The following is an 18105-nucleotide window of genomic DNA, read 5'->3' on the forward strand; positions in this document are numbered from 1 at the left end:
AGTTATTACTAATCCTTTTGCATCTCCATCATCTTCAACATTGTTTACACCTTTATTTATATTGCCCTTTGCCTGAAAATGATCTTCTTCCACCCACCCTTTGTTACTGTCAACAAATGCTTTTTAACTTTCACACTTCACACTTTATTAATTCTATTACAATTAAATCAGAATGCTCAGAGTAGCAGTGGTAAGAATGGATCGATACTGGATTTTTTTTTAAAGATTTATTTATTTATTTTATTTATTTATACATGCACTGGGTACAGTCAGAAGTGTGGGAGGGTGAGAGAATTCACCAGAGCCCGAGCGGGGAGCAGAGCAGGCAGAAGGACCGAAGCACACTGCTGAGGGGAGCAGCGGGGTCAGGGCGGCAGGAGAGGTCTGCGCGCCATGTGGGACCCTCCTCCGGTGGCCAGGGAGCAGCCGGGGATCGAACTGGTGCTGCAGAGGCTGCGGGCAGCTTCGCAACCCAGCGCTCAACCGCTGCACCACCGGGGAGGCCCAGATACTGGATATTTTGAAAATACAACCTACAGATTTGTTGATGGATTGGATATGGGTGTGAGAAAAAGAGTAGTCAAGGAAAACTTAGGCATTTTGTCTGAGTAAGAAGTGGTGCCATTTATTTACTGAGATGAGGAATACAGTAAGAGGAACAGAGTTTAGGGCAGAAACTTAGGAGTTAAAAATTAGGAGAAAAATTAGGAATTAAATCTCAAGTTTGAGATTCTTATTTGATCTTCAAACAGATTAAGTAGGCAGAAGAGACACAAGCCAGGAGTCAGAGAACAGATGCCCACTTTTGGAATTAGTAGAACATGGACAACATTTAAATCATGAAACCAGATTAACCCAGAAAATGAATATACATAAAGAAGCCAAAGGAGTACTCAATTTTTGCTTAGAGGTCACAGATATAAAGAAAAGCAGCAAAGGAGACGAACAAGAAAACCAAGGCAGCAGTTGAAATGGAGAAAGTGGCTCATGAATGGAAAGTGGACTAAACTATGTCAAGTGGTGCTGAGAGAGCAACTAATAAGATTTAGCTAAGTAGAAGAAGCCACTGGTGACTTTGTCAAAAGTTGTTTTGTTGGAGGAGAGATGTGCATCCTGATTGGGATGGGTTCAATAACAAATAGATGAAAGAAAATTAAGATGGTGAGTATAGATAACTTGTTTTCTTAAGATTTTACCACAAATGGAAGCAGGAAAATGGACTTCAGGTGAACAAGAATCAGGAGCCCAAAAACCATTAAAAAAAAAAAAAAAAAGAAAAGAAAAAGACTGGAATTATTAACCAGTATACCTGAAAACACTGATAGGACTAATCTGGGGGATGGGGAAGAATAGGAATTTTTAAAGGAACATTTCCTGCAGATAAAAGAAAATTGCTAGAATAACTGCCATATGGTAGGATCTAATGCATAAGTGGAAGACTGGCCTTTGGTAGTAATAAAGACAATAAAGTCAAGGTAACAAGAAGGAAAGAATTGTGTATGAAGGTGGGTAATACACGTAAAATTCTTGATACTTTAGCAAGTCAAATAATGTTGACTCTACTACCATCATCATCATTAACATCCCCATCACCATAATCTTCAAGTGGTAATTTCTTGGAAGCAGTATGATATGCAGTAGCAGAATTCTGCAAATAACAATCAGGTTTGGAGAATCAGATTAGGAAAATATGTAAACAGGGGAAATGACTAGGATTTCAAGTTCAATGTAAAAAGACAAACAAACCTTAGTCATCCTCTAAGTAAATTATCTCAAAGCAGAGCGCAAGTAAGCAATTCTATAATATCCTATTATGTTACTAGTTCCAAAATTCAGAAAACAAACCCCTAAAATTGGTTTCAAATGCTGCTAGACCAGCAATACAATCTGTTCACCTTGCCACAACTTTTAAGCTAAAAGAAACTGGGTCCAAAAGGTGAACCATTCCTTTTAAAAAAAAAAAAAAAAAAAAATCAGGCTCTTGCCAATTAGACATTTGTAAGGAAACATGATTTAAGCAGAGAAAGATATGTAATACCCAACAATAAATATCTGCTGAATAAGCCTGGCAGAATAGAATAATCTATATACAGTGAGGTAAAACAGGATAGTAAAACTGTGCACCCCTGCAAAGCAGCCCTTCTGCTTTAGCAAATTGCAGTTTTCTTTTATTAGCTAATTTAACTTCTCACACTATTAGTCAGGAATATTTAAAGACATCTGTGCTATTAAAAATGTGAGTGACTTCTGTATACCATTTGTCTACTAGGCAAATGACTTAATTGTCTCTAGACCTCTTAAGCATTAAATGGAATAGGTTCATCTAGAATGGGGGTCTATAAACAAAAGCCTATGGGTCAAATCCATCATAATGCCATTTATTGTGTAAATGAAACTTTACTGGATGATACCCATATGCCATAGTTTTTAATTACATCTGGCTACTTTCCCACTATCATAGCAGAGTTGAACAGTTGCCCTTTGAAACATATTATCTGGCCCCTTACAGAAAATTTGTGAATCCCACTTCTAGAAAATTGGTTCCCAAGTCTAGTCTATAGAACAGATGAAAATGATAAATGGCAAAGTTTATACAATAACCAAAATACTCACAATCACATACACATGTGGATAAGCTTGCCAACTTGACATTTTTGTAAGGAACTGTTTCTATATTGAAATTATTTCAATCCTACTCTTCTGCTATTACAATAACCTTTCTATATGAAATGACACTGACAGTAAATAGCCATTTTCTTTTTTTAATAGCAAATTAAATATAACAATCCAGAGTGTCTCTTCCATTACTTTATACTTAATTTTACCTGCCCATGATACTAAAAACTCTGGGGAGCAGTGACCTGGTCATTATTTAGATATCTTCTCAACCTCAAGCACACATATTATATATACATATAAGACCCTGAAAGGCAGGAGGACTACCTTAACATCTACAAGCCACAAAATACCTTGACAGTATCTTACACATTGCACATCTTCTAAAATTGTTCAAAACCTTGAATTTTCCATAGAAACAATGTTAAATATGCAGGTCAGCACATAAACACCATATACCCAGAACAATAATAATGTCAGTATACAAACCAAGTCACCAAATATAGTATTACCTCTCCACAAAAAACACATTCAACTTGGGATCCCAGAAAGTTTCCCCAGCCATACAGACAACGGGAAACATATGACTCGACTGAGGTGCCCAAGCCCCAAAGAGATGAAGAGAGTGCAAAGAAGATGATGGGGAGGGAGAGGAGGAAATTACATGGCAGAATGAGTAAAATGGAGCATACACCAACTTGAAGCATGTTATTTTAGCATGTACTAAATTTTATAATTTTTTTCTATTCAATACTCTAAAAAACACCAACAGTAAATTTTATACTTAAAAATAATTTTAACTGGGTCTCCCTGGTGGCACAAGAGTCTCAGCACTATGAAGCAATCTGCAACCACTGCAGCATGAGCTGAATCCCCTGCCAGGGAGCTACCCACATGGCAGAACAGACCTCTTCTGTCTTACCCACTGTTTCCCTCAGCAGTGTATTTTAGTAGATCTACATGTTCTGCTCCCCACTCTCTTGGTTAATCCTCTCACCCCCTGCACCTCTGGCCTACCCAACTCTTGTATGCATAAATAAAATAAATCTTAAAAAAATAATAATTTGGGCCTCCCCTGGTGGCGCAGCGGTTGAGCACTGGGCTACAGAGGCTGCCCGCAGCCTCTGCAGCGCCGGTTCATTCCCGGGCCGCCGGCCAGGGCCCCACAAAATAAATAAATAAATGAATGAATGAATGAATGAATGAATTAAATAAAATAAAAAAATAATACTTTGACTGGATTTAAGTTTTCAGAATAAATACCAATACAAATAACAGAAAAGATTTCTCTCTAAAAGAGTAAAGCCAGACAACACGTGGTTGCTTTGCCTGTTTCCCCTCAAAATGTAAGAAAAACCTCTAGACTAGTCTAATATCAATTAATTCTACAATAAAGTTCTTGAGTCACTAAATCTATATCATTTCCCTCCCCCCCCTCACTCTTTTTTTTTAAAGATTTATTTATTTATTTATACAAGCACTGGGTAGTCAGAAGCGCGGGAGGGTGAGAGAATTCACCAGAGCCAGAGACGGGAGCAGAGCAGGCAGAGGGAGCGAAGTACACTGCTGAGGGGAGCAGCGGGCGGCAGGAGAGGTCTGCGCGCCATGTGGGACCCTCCTCCGGTGGCCAGGGAGCAGCCGGGTATTGAATCGGCACTGCAGAGGCTGCGGGCAGCTTCGCAACCCAGTGCTCAACCACTGCGCCACCAGGGAGCACCCCCCCCCCTTAACCTCAGAGGCCTCATGGTGTTTACTGATACTCACTGGTTTTTTAATTTTACTTTACAAATCGCCTTCTTTGTAAATATCCAGTATTAGCTGCTATTCTGACTTGCTTTACTGCAGTCTCTAACTCACTCCTCTGTTGAAAATGGCTGCATTTCATCTTTCCTTATGGTTGAATCATATTCCTTACCTGTATATTCATTTTCTTGATTTAATCACTTGGTAATGGGCATTTAGGCTGTTTCCATATCTCAGCTATTGTAAATAATACTGCCATGAACACAGTAGAACACAGGACTTTTTGCATTGATGGTTTCACATTCTTTATATAGATGCCCAAGAGTGGAATTGCTTCATAGTACTTTATTTCCATTTTTGTTTTTTTAAGGTAAATCTAGATTGTTTTCCACAATGGTTGTACCAGTTTACATTTCCACAAAAAAGGTAATTTTCTCCACATTCATTCCAGTGCTCACTGTTAGAGATCATTTTTAGTTTGTGCCGCTTTGATAGGTGTGACATGGTATTTTCATCATAGTTTTAACCTGAATCTCTTTTACTAAAATAGAAGAAGAATATTTTTTCAAGTCCATTGGTCTTCTGGATATCCTATTTAGTGAACTGTCTTTTCAGATCTGTTGCCTGTTTATTAACTGGTTTATTTTTTTATTGTTGAAATGTGAGCTTTTTTCTCTATCATGGATATTAATCCCTTATATACTGTGTGTGACAGAATGGAAGAAAATATTCTCCCATTCAATATGTTGTCTTTTTAATCTTTTATTTTACTTTGCTTTAATAAAAGTTTTTTAACTTGAGATAATCCCAATTATTTTTTTTTTTTAATTCCTATGCCATTGGGGTCAAGCAACTGAAAACATCCTTGATGTCAGGGAACGTAACAGCAGTGTTTTCCTCTTTCTTCTATGTATTTTATTGTTCCAGGTCATTACATCTAAATCTTTAATCCACCTGATGGTTTTCTGTGTATACTGAGCCAGTAATCCAACTTCATCCTTTTACGTGTAGCTTTCCACATAACATGTACTTTGGTAAACAGAAGACAGAACTCACGAAAGGGAGAAAGGGTCTATCTATGCAAGCAACAAAAATCCAGTGACAGTAATGAGCTGGTAACAGACATCAGAACTGGAGACATCAAGTTTTTACTTCGGAACTACCAGCTTCTTGAGAAGTTATCATTCCTATAATACTCTTTCATCAAAGGTATCATCCCTATAAAACTCTTTCTACTGTCTGAGAAGTAGATGTTTGCCATTGAGACAATGTGGATGGAAATGGAAGGGATTATGCTAAGTGATTAAGTGAGAAGGAGGAAGACAGGGATGACAAAACTAAACCAAATCTTAGAAACCTGACTGCAGAAATGAGGCTGTGAGAGGAAGAAGTAGGGGTGGGAACAAAGAGGGAAAGGGCTCGATGATATAAATATATGGTAAAGGGAACGGGGTGCTCTGGTGAGGGGAAGGTGTGGTGACACCTATCTGAGAAGGCGTGACCCTATCCCCCTGAATCACACACAGAGCTAGAAACCAACTATACCTGAAAAATACATACATAAGATAAAATAAAAGTAGATTTAAGGCCAGAACTATTTGCAACATTTTATTTTAAAGTCCTTCACACCACTAAACTACATTGCCCAAACTGACCTGACTAACAACAAAAGGGAATGAGTACAACAAACTAGCAGAAACCGCACAATTTTTCATACTTACCATAAGCATTAGGAAAGTCCCCAGGTCCTGGTCCAGGATAAAAAGGACCTGGGCCTGGTGGCTGAACTGGATACTGTTGTGGAGGCCCAACATAAGGAGGGCCACTATGACGGTACTAGAAGAGAAAAATTATAGATATTTATAAATAATATGAAGGTAGCTTACTAAGGAAAAATTTAAAGTTCTCTCTCTGTAGGTATAGAAAATCATTTAAATGAGGTGAAGCCACTTGGTTAAACACATTGCCATGCAATGTAATGAGGATGAAGAAAAAGATGTGACTTATATAAAGCCATATAGCAAATCAAAGCACATAAGCTGACATCAGCTTACTGTAAAATTATTTCAAAATGGTAGCTTCCAATGACGTTGAATGTCACAGAAACAGCACAATTACTAAGCCTATTTTAGAGCAACTGGTTGTGGGAGGGGATAAGGAAAAAACTGGAATAATTTCTCCATCATCTTAGAAAATTTTAAGAAAAGCGATGTAAGAGTATCTCCTTACAATATTATATATAATAACAAAATGACTAGAATTGCTACTGACGAAAAGGTTCATACAACACCAAAAGCAAATGTAATTACTACCCTTGCAGCTCCCTTTGCTAATAATCTGATTAATCCCCATTCTATTGCTGGACCACACAGATCTGAGAAATACTTTACCTGAGGTATACAGTACTGAGGACCCTGGGGCACTGGGTACGGCATGGGCAGATGGTTAACCATCATGATGTGCTGATTAGCCTGATACACTGCAGTGGGTGTCTGTGCACCAGGACGAATGGAAGGACTGCTGTTCGGGATGGTAGCTCTAGGAGGCTGTATTTGAGGCCTCTGGAAAAACTGAGGAGGGGAGAAAAATATATTTACTTTTTACAAAGAGAAATACATGTTTTACTACCTTAAGCTTTTTCCTTTTCCACTAATTAAAAATATTAAGTTGAACTAGAAACACAATACACAAGAAAGAAAACCAAATTGCTTGCGGCTGGACAAGTGATATTAAAAAACACTCCACACTAGGCATACTAGGTCAAGTTTTCATTGCTGTCACATTTTTAAAACAGCAAGGCAATCTAACTTAAAAGTAATTTTAAAATGTAAGGAAAAAATAAAAGGTATATAGGTGGTATCACTTTAAAAGCTGTTTTGTTATTAAAATGTATTTTTCATAGAGCATGTGGCTTGTTATCAACTTATTAAAAAATAAAAGTGGTCTGCTAAAAAACTATCACTAAGTCATTTATAAAATATTTAGGAGAATAAGAAATCTCTATGGACATAGAAACATTCATCTCAGTCTATTAGGGTCAAGTTAAATTAAAATTATCTATAGGGCTGTCACATGATGGGAAATGTCTTCATTTTCAAAATAAGTGGCAGTACCATACTAAAACTGAACCCAATTTAGCCTTTTTGAATAATGTGCAGTAAAGTGGAGAATCTAGACAGGTTTAAGAATGACCTGGAAGGAACAGCACTCAAATCTCTCAAATGACAACTAGTACCTGTGGTTATTTATGGTTATCACTGCAGGCTTGAGAGTCTTGAAACAATACTAACAGTAAATCCCCACCATGAATACATGTATTCATCAGTAAACAGTTTATTTCTCTGTAATAATAATAATAGGAGAAAGTAAAAAAGAAGCCATGCAGAACCAGTAGTTTGTTACCTGGATGGGTCTGAATCCTCCCTTCAATTATGAAGCAAGAAAGCAGCAGGAAACAGAAAGAAAGCCAATGGAAAAGCTTATAGATCAGTAGGAAGGGGTAGGACATAGCATGCAGCTCAGCAAAAAATATCTTTCTATTTGATAACAGGAGAAGAAAGAATATATGAAAATCAGGATGACAATTCTCTACTTGAGAATTCAAGGACATGTGGAACGAAAGAATCAAATTGTATTTAATTGAAAATAAGTAAATCCAGTGGGGAAAATATTCTAGGTGTAGTTACATGTTATTACTGTAGTTTTAAAACAAATGTTGTTTGGTGATGCAAGTGCAGTTGGGGACTATTGATTCCCACTCATGGCTCTAATTGGTGCCCATTATGTGATTTGACTTTAGTTATTCAGCTTCTCTATGAGCCACTTTCCATCCTGAATGGAGAAAAGTTAATAAAAGTGTCATGTTATTTTTAAGTTTGCAAAAATCCTAAGATATGTAACTAATCTTTAAAACATACATCACATTCTTCATGAAAAGATCTTTTCAACTAACCAGGCATGTAATAGACCACTTACAGCTTTCAAATGGGTAAATAATAGTTTAAAAACGTAGCTTAAAAATTTCCTGAGGGTCGGCTTACAATTTGAGACATAAGAGCTATTACCTGTCAAATAAAGTCAAAGTTGAGCTTTGACCTTGGGTAAATTAAGATCTTACCCTGTCCTACTCTTAAGCATTAAGCTATCCACTGGTGACGGAAAAAGTAACTTTTCCCCTAGTGCTGAACTGGGGGAATTGGAATCCAAAGCTCATAACCATTCAGTCTTCAGAACCCAGGCCAAAGAAAGTCCTCAAGCGATTAAGTCACAGAAAAGCAACAGACTAAAAGGTACAGCAGGAGAGTGGTGTTAATGGGGGGACCAGATGTGAAGGTCACACGGTATTAGATGGAGGCAAAGCTGATATACAGGAATTTGGGGTGGACCACAAAAACAGCAAAAGTCTTCTAGTTATCTCCACTGACAGTTTTGGTCACCAAGTCAGGATTTCTGTCAGCTGCAAACAGGAACACTGAGGTAGTAAACTTTCCATTTCTATTAATCACATAGCATAGAGAATCTATTCATCAATGCATGTGAGTTGTTAACACAATTCAGAACGAATCTAAGCATTAGCAACTGGGTTAATAAAGCAGAAGCTTGGCGCGACAGACCTCTCCTGCCGCACCCGCTGCTCTCCTCAGCAGTGTATTTCGTCAGTCTGCCTGTTCTGTTCCCCGCTCTGGTGAATTCTCTCACCCTCCAGCACTTCTGACTGTACCCAGTGCGTGTATAAATAAATAAATAAATCTTTTAAAATAAATAAATAGAGCAGAAGCTGCAAAATAGGCCTCATGGAGAAGAGACTCATCTGCTCAACTTGCTGGTGACTACTAGATGCTAGACACAGTGAATAAAAAATATTATTATTGTAAAATCCTTTTCTATCAACTCTAGAGGGCAGACAAGATAAGGAGAGCATCAAACAGATACAGATGATGATCCACTGTGGTTGTATTATCATCAAATTTTGTCAAAGTATTTACTGCCTAAAAAGACATGGTGTTATAGGGTGAGGGAGGAACTAATCCATTAGCATATGCAGAGCAAGAAAATTAGATATGGGCAAAGTTTTCCCACAATTTTAAGTTTACTATATGGGAACACTTTTCTTACCAATACATTCCATTTGCTCTGCTGGGATTTTTAAACAGCCCATCCAGAGTAACTGTGGTTATAGCTTATTCAAGGTTTCTAAATAGTGTCAGAATGTTGTCTTCAGTGGTTTTGAAAGAGAAACAAAACAAGCACTGCTAATGAAACTCCAAACATTAACATACGGCTGAGCCAGTGAAACACCAAATCTGTGGTTATGTGTGCATACAGAGATTTTTTTATAAACTAAGATTTCAGTTTTAAAGCTAAGTAGAAAAATGTACTCTTGTAACAAGGAAGAAGCTTTATAGAGCACTTACTAGCTACCAGTTACCACTCTAAACACTCTGATACATATTAATTTATCTTTTCGCAACAAACCTCTTAAGGCAGGCATGATTCTAAAAACCCATTAAATGTACAGGGAAATTGAGGGACAGGGAAACTAAACTAACTTACTGAACGTCTCCTATCTGTAATTTAAACAGTCAAATTCTAAGACTACTCTTGAGTGTTACACACTATTATGAAGTTGAATTTCACCGTATTTTCAAATAAGTAACATCAGTTAATAGAAATCTTTGCTTTTCAGATTCTGAAGAGATGTAGTGGGACTTGTACCCATTTACACTAATGGATGGCACATGCCTCAACCATAATTGACAATGGATTCCTGGTAAGAAAAACGTTTCATCATTTAACCTGACAAAACTCATATGTTTTTATCATTCAGGAAAATAAATTCTTGTGCCAATAAAACTTAAAGAAACTAAAACTTGTTCATAAGCTTTTATATCCTTGCCTGAACAGTTGACAAACCTACTTTTGCTCAGATTCACTGCACTGAGGACAGGTTACCTACTGTTTTATTCTCTCCTGTAAGACTACATACCACACACACACACACACTCATACACAAATAGATATTCTAATATCTACAACACCAGAAAAGATGTAATGGCTGGGAACACAAAGAAATAAAACAGGAGGGCCGCCCCAGTGGTGCAGCGGGTTGAGCACAGCGCTGTGAAGCTGGACCGTCCGCAGCCTCTATAGGTTCAATTCCCGGCCAGCCAGGGAGATACCCACATGGCGTGGCAGACCTCTCCTGTCGCTACTGCTGCTCCCCTCAGCAGGGCTTTCGGCCCGTCTGCCTGTTCTGCTCCCCACTCTTACCCTCCCACATCTCTGGCCTGTACCCTAGCTATTGTATAAATAAAAAATAAATCTTAAAAAAAAAAAGAAAGAAAAAGGAATTTTTTTTTTGTACACCCAACTAACCATTCAATTCCAAATGCAAAATGAAGATTTAATAATGGTACAAGAAATTAAGATTCCCAGGTGGTTGGGCATGGCAACAAACCACAGGTTATTTTAAAGAATGTGTCGATGGGCTTTCCCAAATTGCTTGTAATGCTTCTGAATTATTTTTCCTCTCCAGAGTGATCAAGAATTATTAAAAGAATCAGACTCTCCTGTACACAAGGACAATATAGACCATTTAGCCTAGTCATATACCTAAAGTCTGAATCGCTTCTATGACATGAGTGTGGGGTTACGGAACTTTGGCAACTTAAAACACAGTTCTGGGCCTCCCCTGGTGGCGCAGGCGGTTGAGCGCTGCGCTGCTTCGATCCCAGCCGGCTGGCAAGGGTCCCACATGGCGCAGCAGACCTCTCCTGTCTCGCCCACTGCCCAGTGTATTTCGTCAGTCTGCCTATTCTGTTCCCCGCTCTGTCTCTGTCTCTGGTGAATCCTCTCACCCTCCCACGCATCTGGTCCGTACCCCGGTTCTTGTATAAATAAATAAATAAATAAATCTTTAAAAAAACAAAAAACAAAAGTCTCCTTCCATTGCCTCCAATTTTTTTCTCTGTATCATGTACCCTCTAGTCCAAGGTCTATCCCTAAAATCACATCCAAGTCAAGTCCTTTTTCTCCATAAATAACCAACCTCTAAGTTATCTGAAGACTGACATCATTGACAACTTTCACTGCCTATTTTAGTTTTAAGCCAACCACCACCAGTACCCCACCCTCATCCTTCCAATCAAGATTGATCCTGGGCCTCACAATTTGCTCCCAATGTTCAAAGTCTCACTAAATAGAGAAACAAACATAAGAAACAGGTGGGGTGGGCTGCAGAATATACTGATACTCAATAAATATGTGAATGAAAGATAATGTATCTTTCCTATTCTGGTCAACCATGCTTCCATTAATGAAGCAAGAATCATCAAAGCTCTTTGGTCAACAACAATCTATTACTGATTAGTACTGAGTTATATTCCTCTAAAACCCTTGAATCTTCATATATAGCTGGTAATAAATCATACTCTTCATTCCTGTGTGCCTTCTTATGGTTGTGTTTTGATGCACATATAAGGAGTCTTATATTTAGTTTCTTTGAAAATTTATCTGGTTAATTTCAACCCATCATTTCAGATTGTACAGATTCTTTTGAATTCTGAATGTATTATGCATTGTCAAAACTACATGACAACCATCAGTAAATTTGAGGCATGTCATTATTCCAAATCACTGACTGAAAAAAAAAATGCTAATAAGGGTTAGGTAGAGAAGATGTACAAAACTGATTTCAATCTGTGTTAATAAGACTGGTTTTACAATGTCTACTAATATACAATGAGGATAGTAAAAGAAGGTAAGGTTTACTCTGGGCAGCTCCAAAGAGCTAGGATACATCTGCAATACTGGTTGAATTTAGGGTACTCATGAGTGCTGATTTTCATAAACACTTTTGAAGTCTGAAGGAAAATATTACCTCTTGGAAAATCCTTTTAAAGATGCAATAATTTATAACACTATCCAAAGTTTTCTTGTCAATAACAAAAGTAAAAAAGTATTTTTAGAGGATGTTGGTACTATAATGTTTCAGTTTTCATGATTTTGCTCTCTGAAATCATCAAAAAAGATATCTCTAAAAACTTATGATAATCAAAAATTCTTTGAAAATCACTTAACTCATTTTTAGCAACTCATTTTGAAAATCCTATGCAAGCACAGCAGTTCCTTCCATATTGGAAAAAAGAACTACTTACTCACTTAAAAACCATTTAAGAATATACTTCTAAAAAACACTTCTTTTTTGCAGATATAATTAAGCCTAATGGAGGAGTACAGAGTAAAATTCACAAAAACAAATGCAATTATATTTAGAAAGTCTTTAAGTACTTGAGTAAAATGATAGTACTATGACTTTCTGACAAGTTACAGAGGGGCAGGCCCTAAAGAGTCCACATAATGGGATATTATTCAAGTATCACTCTGACATTCTGCTCACTTACAATAATTTATGTTAAAGGTTGTTACATTCTAAATTCTTTCTGTATTATCCTGCATGTGACCAATATCACATAGTTTAGGTTTACTATAAAATAGGAGATGTGAGTCCTAGAGTTGAATTATCTAATGGTAGTGGTAGCCACTAGCCATATATGGTTACTTAAATCAAAAGTAAAATTTTATTAAAAATTCAGTTCTTCAAGGGCTTCCCTGGTGATGCAGGGTTTAGGATGCAACCTACAAAGCAATCTGCAGCCACTGCAGCATGAGTTCGATTCCTTGGCCAGCCAGGGAGCAACCCACATGGCGCAGCAGATCTCTCCTGACTCTCCCTCTGCTCCCCTCAGCCATGTACTTCAGTCAGTCTGCCTGTTCTGTTCCCCACTCTGTCTCTGGTGAATTCTCTCACCCCCTGCACCTCTGGCCTGCACCCCAGTTCTTGTATACATAAATAAATCTTTAAAAAAATTCAGTTCTTCAACCATATTGCACATTTCAAGTGCTCAACAGTCACACATGGCTAGTAGCTACAGTAGTGAACAGCACAGATACAGAACATTTTCATCATCACAGAAAATTCTATCACATAGTCCAATGCTAGAGGATTATGTCAGGTGGAGGAAAGAAACCCCTAAGGAGTCTGTCAAGAACAAGAAGGCGTTCTGTCAGATCAAACTGTAGAGTCTGAGAAATGAACGTCCTTGTAGAATACTTCATTCTTAGGTTTTAAAAAAAAAAAAAAAAAGAGTGCCTCTCCGGTGGCTCAGCAGTTGAGCGCTGGACTGCGAAGCTGCCCGCAGCCTCTGCAGCGCAGGTTCGATCCCTGGCTGCCGGGCAAGAGTCCCACATGGTGCGCAGACCTCTCCTGCCGCCTGCTGCTCCCCTCAGCAGTGTACTTCAGTCCTTCTGCCTGCTGCTCCCTGCTCTGGCGAATTCTCTCACCCTCCTGCGCTTCTGACTGTACCCGTGCTTGTATAAATAAATAAAATAAATAAATCTAAAAAAAAAAAAAAAGAGCTTGGGAAAATGGGAAAGGCAGGCTGCCTCACTAAAGGAAACTGTCACGTAGCAAGGCCATGTTATGAGCCAGACACTATGAGATGCAGGTACTTTAGTCTTCACAATACCCTTAGGAAATAGGTATTGTTATTTTAACACTTCATATTATACAATTTATGACCATATTTTACACATTTCACAGAGAAGAACACTGAGACCCAAGGTTAGTTTATAATAAAGCTGAGAGTGAATCCCAGCTGTGAACTCCTATTCTGTACTTTTTTCACCATCTCTGTTACAAACCTACAACAGCCATCATTAACTTACATTAAGCTCTGAAAACTCTAAGAGTTCTGAACATAAGACTTCATAAATGCTCAATCTGATTTCCTACCCAAAGCCATTAAAACTCTGATGTGCTATGTCTGTCTCCAGAGACAAACTACAAGCCTTAATTTATTTTATTCTCTAAATCTAAGAAACAGCCTAGAGCAAAACAAATATATCCCAAACAATGAACTAGGACTTCAATGTAATAGCACAATTTTTTAGTACAGAAATCTTTAGGAATCACATTGAGGTGCAGGGATGGAAATCAACAAAAAAGTCAGCTTTTTTTTCTTTGTTTTTCAAAAGGAAATAAACTACAACAGGAAAACATGTGCAGTTTCAATGCTTGCTACCAGATAACATATCTTATGGCCAAACACTGCTACATTTTATGAAACTTATCATTTGTTTTCACTACATTCAGTTGCTTTGAATTTTATTCAGTTTTTGGGAATACTATGTTAACAGAAACATATATCAATACACTATAAAATGGTTTTGTTCTATTAACACTTTTAAATACAAATTTCCTAGTCCTTCCTATCATGCAAAGGCTACTCAAGTCTCAGTATATAACCAGCATTTGACCTCTCTTATGAAATCCAAAAGTCAAAAATAAAGTTAGGAACATAAGTAACTTTAAACCACAACTACACAAATTTAAAGGACCAAAGAGATGAAATTAGTAATACAAGCCAGAATCTACATTATACCAAGTGACTTGTTTTAATTCTGAGAGAATATATTCAATTATTACAGTTCTAATTACCTGTGGAATTTAAGCATCAAGAATAAAATTAGTTGACATATTTTTAAAGCCAAGGATGTTGTCATATGAAATTTTTTAGGACATATTTTTAAAGACAAGGATGTTTTTTATGTATTTTTTTTAAATTTTTATTTATTTTTGCATAGAAGAGCTGGGGTGTAGGCCAGAGGTACAGGGGTGAGAGAATTCACCAGAGACAGAGTGGGGAGCAGAACAGGGGAAGAGACAGGCGAGGTCTGCTGCACCATATGTGGGTAAGCTCCCTGGACGGTGATCGAACTTAGACCATCATGGTGATAACACTGAGACTTAACCCCTGGACCACCAAGGAGACCCATGTTTGTTTTTCATATGAAATTATTTAGGAATTCTTTTGCCTTTGAAGAAGTTTATTCAAATCTAAAGCTAATGCAAAAAAAGAATAGAATATCCCTATTAATCTAAGAAAACACCTGCAAAAGCAAAAACAATTGGTACCGGGAAGAAGATATGGCTAATATAATTCTTATTGGAGCATGGTACCCCTAACTTCAGAGACAGAATCCCAGCTGGCCACACATAAAGACCACATAGCAAAAAAAAAAAATAATTCCAAGAAATACATGCTATAACAATTACTTGGTTCTACTAAACTGAAAATGTTTACTATCCAAATCTTGTTTTCATTTCAATTCAGATAACTTCATTTTATACAGAAGAAAAAAAATGCAGATTACTAACTTAGACTATGGTGTTCTCTTTTCGTAAGTAATTACTTTCAAATAGTTTACCTATATATTTAATTTTTTTCCTTGCAATATTTACAGAATGAATTATCACCAGGCAGCCACAAAAATTATATATTTGCTATTGGTCTTCAGAAGTAACAATCAAAGGAAAATTCCACATCAAATTATTTTACATAAAAATGAGAGCAAGACATGAAAGGATATGTGATCAGAAAGGTACCAAATGATGATCAATGCAATAAGGAGAAATGAGAAATCTGTTCACCAATTCTAATTATTCAAAACTAGTTCTAACCCTTAATTTAATTCTTTCTGTCCAAAGCAAATAGTCATATATGAAAAGGCCTTTTGTGCCTTCAATTCAACTTTAAGTCTTAAACACACAAACCAAAAATATCACAGGAAAAAGCAGCTTTCCCTTTTAAAATATATTCTCTGTATATGACTCAATGTTTATTTTTTACCATATTGGTTTCATTATGCAAGTCTCTACGTCCTGTTTATATTATGAGCATCTCCTTCTCCATGTATCTCTCAAGTTTTAGATCTCTGTCTGACTTTTAGAGCTGGGAAGATTCTGTCATGTACAGACTTCAGTCACATTCTCAAAAAGGAATTGGTATCTGGCCTCCATGCTGACGCAAGGTGTTAAACACAGCACTGTGAAGCAATCCGTAGCCTCTGCAGCACAAGTTCAATACCCAGCAAGCCAGGGAGCTACCCACATGGAACGGCAGGCCTCTCCTGACTCGCCCACTGCTCCCCTCAACAGTGTATTTCACTCAGTCTGCCTGTTTCCGGTCCCCACTCTGTCTCTGGTGAATCCTCTCAACCCTCCCCAACACCTCTGGCCTGTATCCCAGCTCTTGTATGCATAAATGGATAAAACTTAAAAAAAAAAAAAAAAAAAAGGAATTGGTATCACCTACAAAGAGGGTACATGGAAATACATGCATGGGGCCTCCCCTGGTGGCACAGCAGTTGAGTGCTGGGCTGCGAAGCTGCCCAGCTGCCCACAGCCTCTGTAGCGCCGGTTTGATACCTGGCCGCCAGCTAGGGTCCCACATGCATGACAGACCTCTCCTACCGCACCCGCTGCTCCCCTCAGCAGTGTATTTCGTCACTCTGCCTGTTCTGTTCCCCGCTCTGGCTCTGGTGAATTCTCTCACCCTCCTCTGCTTCTAGCTGTACCCAGTGCTTGTATAAATAATAAAATCTTTAAAAAAAAAAAAAAAGAAGAAGAAATACATGTGTGAAGGTTTCCCCCCCCCCACTTTGTTTTATCTTTTAATTATCACTGGGGGAATTCTATTGGCATTTAGAGACCAAATGTTGCTGAATGAACTACAATTATATGGCAGTTTTTCATAACTGGATAGCTCATCCACTATACCAATACCAATTCCTGCGTTACCAACCTAATTGGTCCCTACATCCATACCCACAGGATACTAAACTCTAGGTTCCTAACAACTACTCCTTCTAACACCACAACACTGGTTCAGCAACCTCCCCATCAGCAGTGCTACTTCAACCCCTCCTCCTCTATTTACGGTTCTTCAAGGTTAACAACCGCTGCTACCTAAGCCAAGAGTATATATTTCCTTACTCACTGACTCTCTGTGGCATAATGAAAAGAATTTAATTAGTACTTAAAAAGAAACAGTGCCAGCATAAAAAACAGCCAGCTACCAAGAGTGCATGAAATTTGAATCTGCCAATACATCAATGTGTCATATATTACTACACTTGAAAAATGGGTAGGACTGAAATCACTTTTTCACAAAGATTCTTTGAAGATTCCTTTGGTTGTTGGAATTAAGGAAAAATGAAATCACAAGTCCTTATGCACAAAAGAAAGTTTGGAAAAAATATTTTCCCAAAGTTGACTATTGATAAGTGCTAAAATCTAACATCCCTATATGAGTACCAATGCTACTGAACCTTTGCAGAAAGACTTAGCCTTACAGGAAATCTATTTTTCTGAACCAACAGTTTCTTTCTATTCTGCTTCTTGAGTGGTGATCCCGAGTCTCGAGAATAAATGATGTGATATGTGTGTTAAATTTAAGCCTGCCCTCTATGGCACTTGACCAAATATATATATATATATATAATATATATATATATATGTGTGTGTGTGTGTGTGTGTGTGTGTGTGTGTATATATATATATATATATATATATATCAACCTTTTAACTTAAGGGATTTTTTTTAATTAATAGTAGAAATCTTGCATCCTAGATTCTTAGTATCTGCCAATCAGGAATTTGCATTGGTATATACATTTTCCTTAATTCCAAAATGTGTAGGCATTTTATTTATCTCATTTATACTTCACATCAGTCCTGAGATGGACATTAATACTGTTGCCATTTTACAAATAAGAAAACAGAGGCTGAAAGTAGTAAACAGCTGACCCACAAACACTGTTCAAAAGAAAAAGCCTAGTTGATGTTAAAGTCCAAGATCTGAAAGTACTTTACTCTCTCTCCTAAGACTAAAAATATACATGAGC

The 18105-nt window shown here is 37.5% G+C and overlaps 1 protein-coding gene across 10 annotated transcripts in view; it reads right to left on the reverse strand.

The window, feature by feature from the left end:
- The window catches only part of EIF4G3 (eukaryotic translation initiation factor 4 gamma 3), a 233278-nt gene that overhangs the window by 115437 nt on the left and 99736 nt on the right, over positions 1-18105 (reverse strand). For all 10 annotated transcript variants that reach the window (XM_037501173.2, XM_054690849.1, XM_054690847.1 and 7 more), the window contains 2 exons: positions 6750-6929; positions 6081-6195 (listed from right to left, as the gene is read on the reverse strand). In XM_037501173.2, coding sequence (XP_037357070.2) covers positions 6081-6195; positions 6750-6929 — 295 coding nt within the window. The remainder of the gene's footprint in view (positions 1-6080; positions 6196-6749; positions 6930-18105) is intronic.

Source organism: Talpa occidentalis, unplaced genomic scaffold (genome assembly GCF_014898055.3).
Source record: "Talpa occidentalis isolate TD23 unplaced genomic scaffold, MPIMG_talOcc4v2.1 talOcc4.9, whole genome shotgun sequence".
NCBI lineage: Eukaryota > Metazoa > Chordata > Mammalia > Eulipotyphla > Talpidae > Talpa > Talpa occidentalis.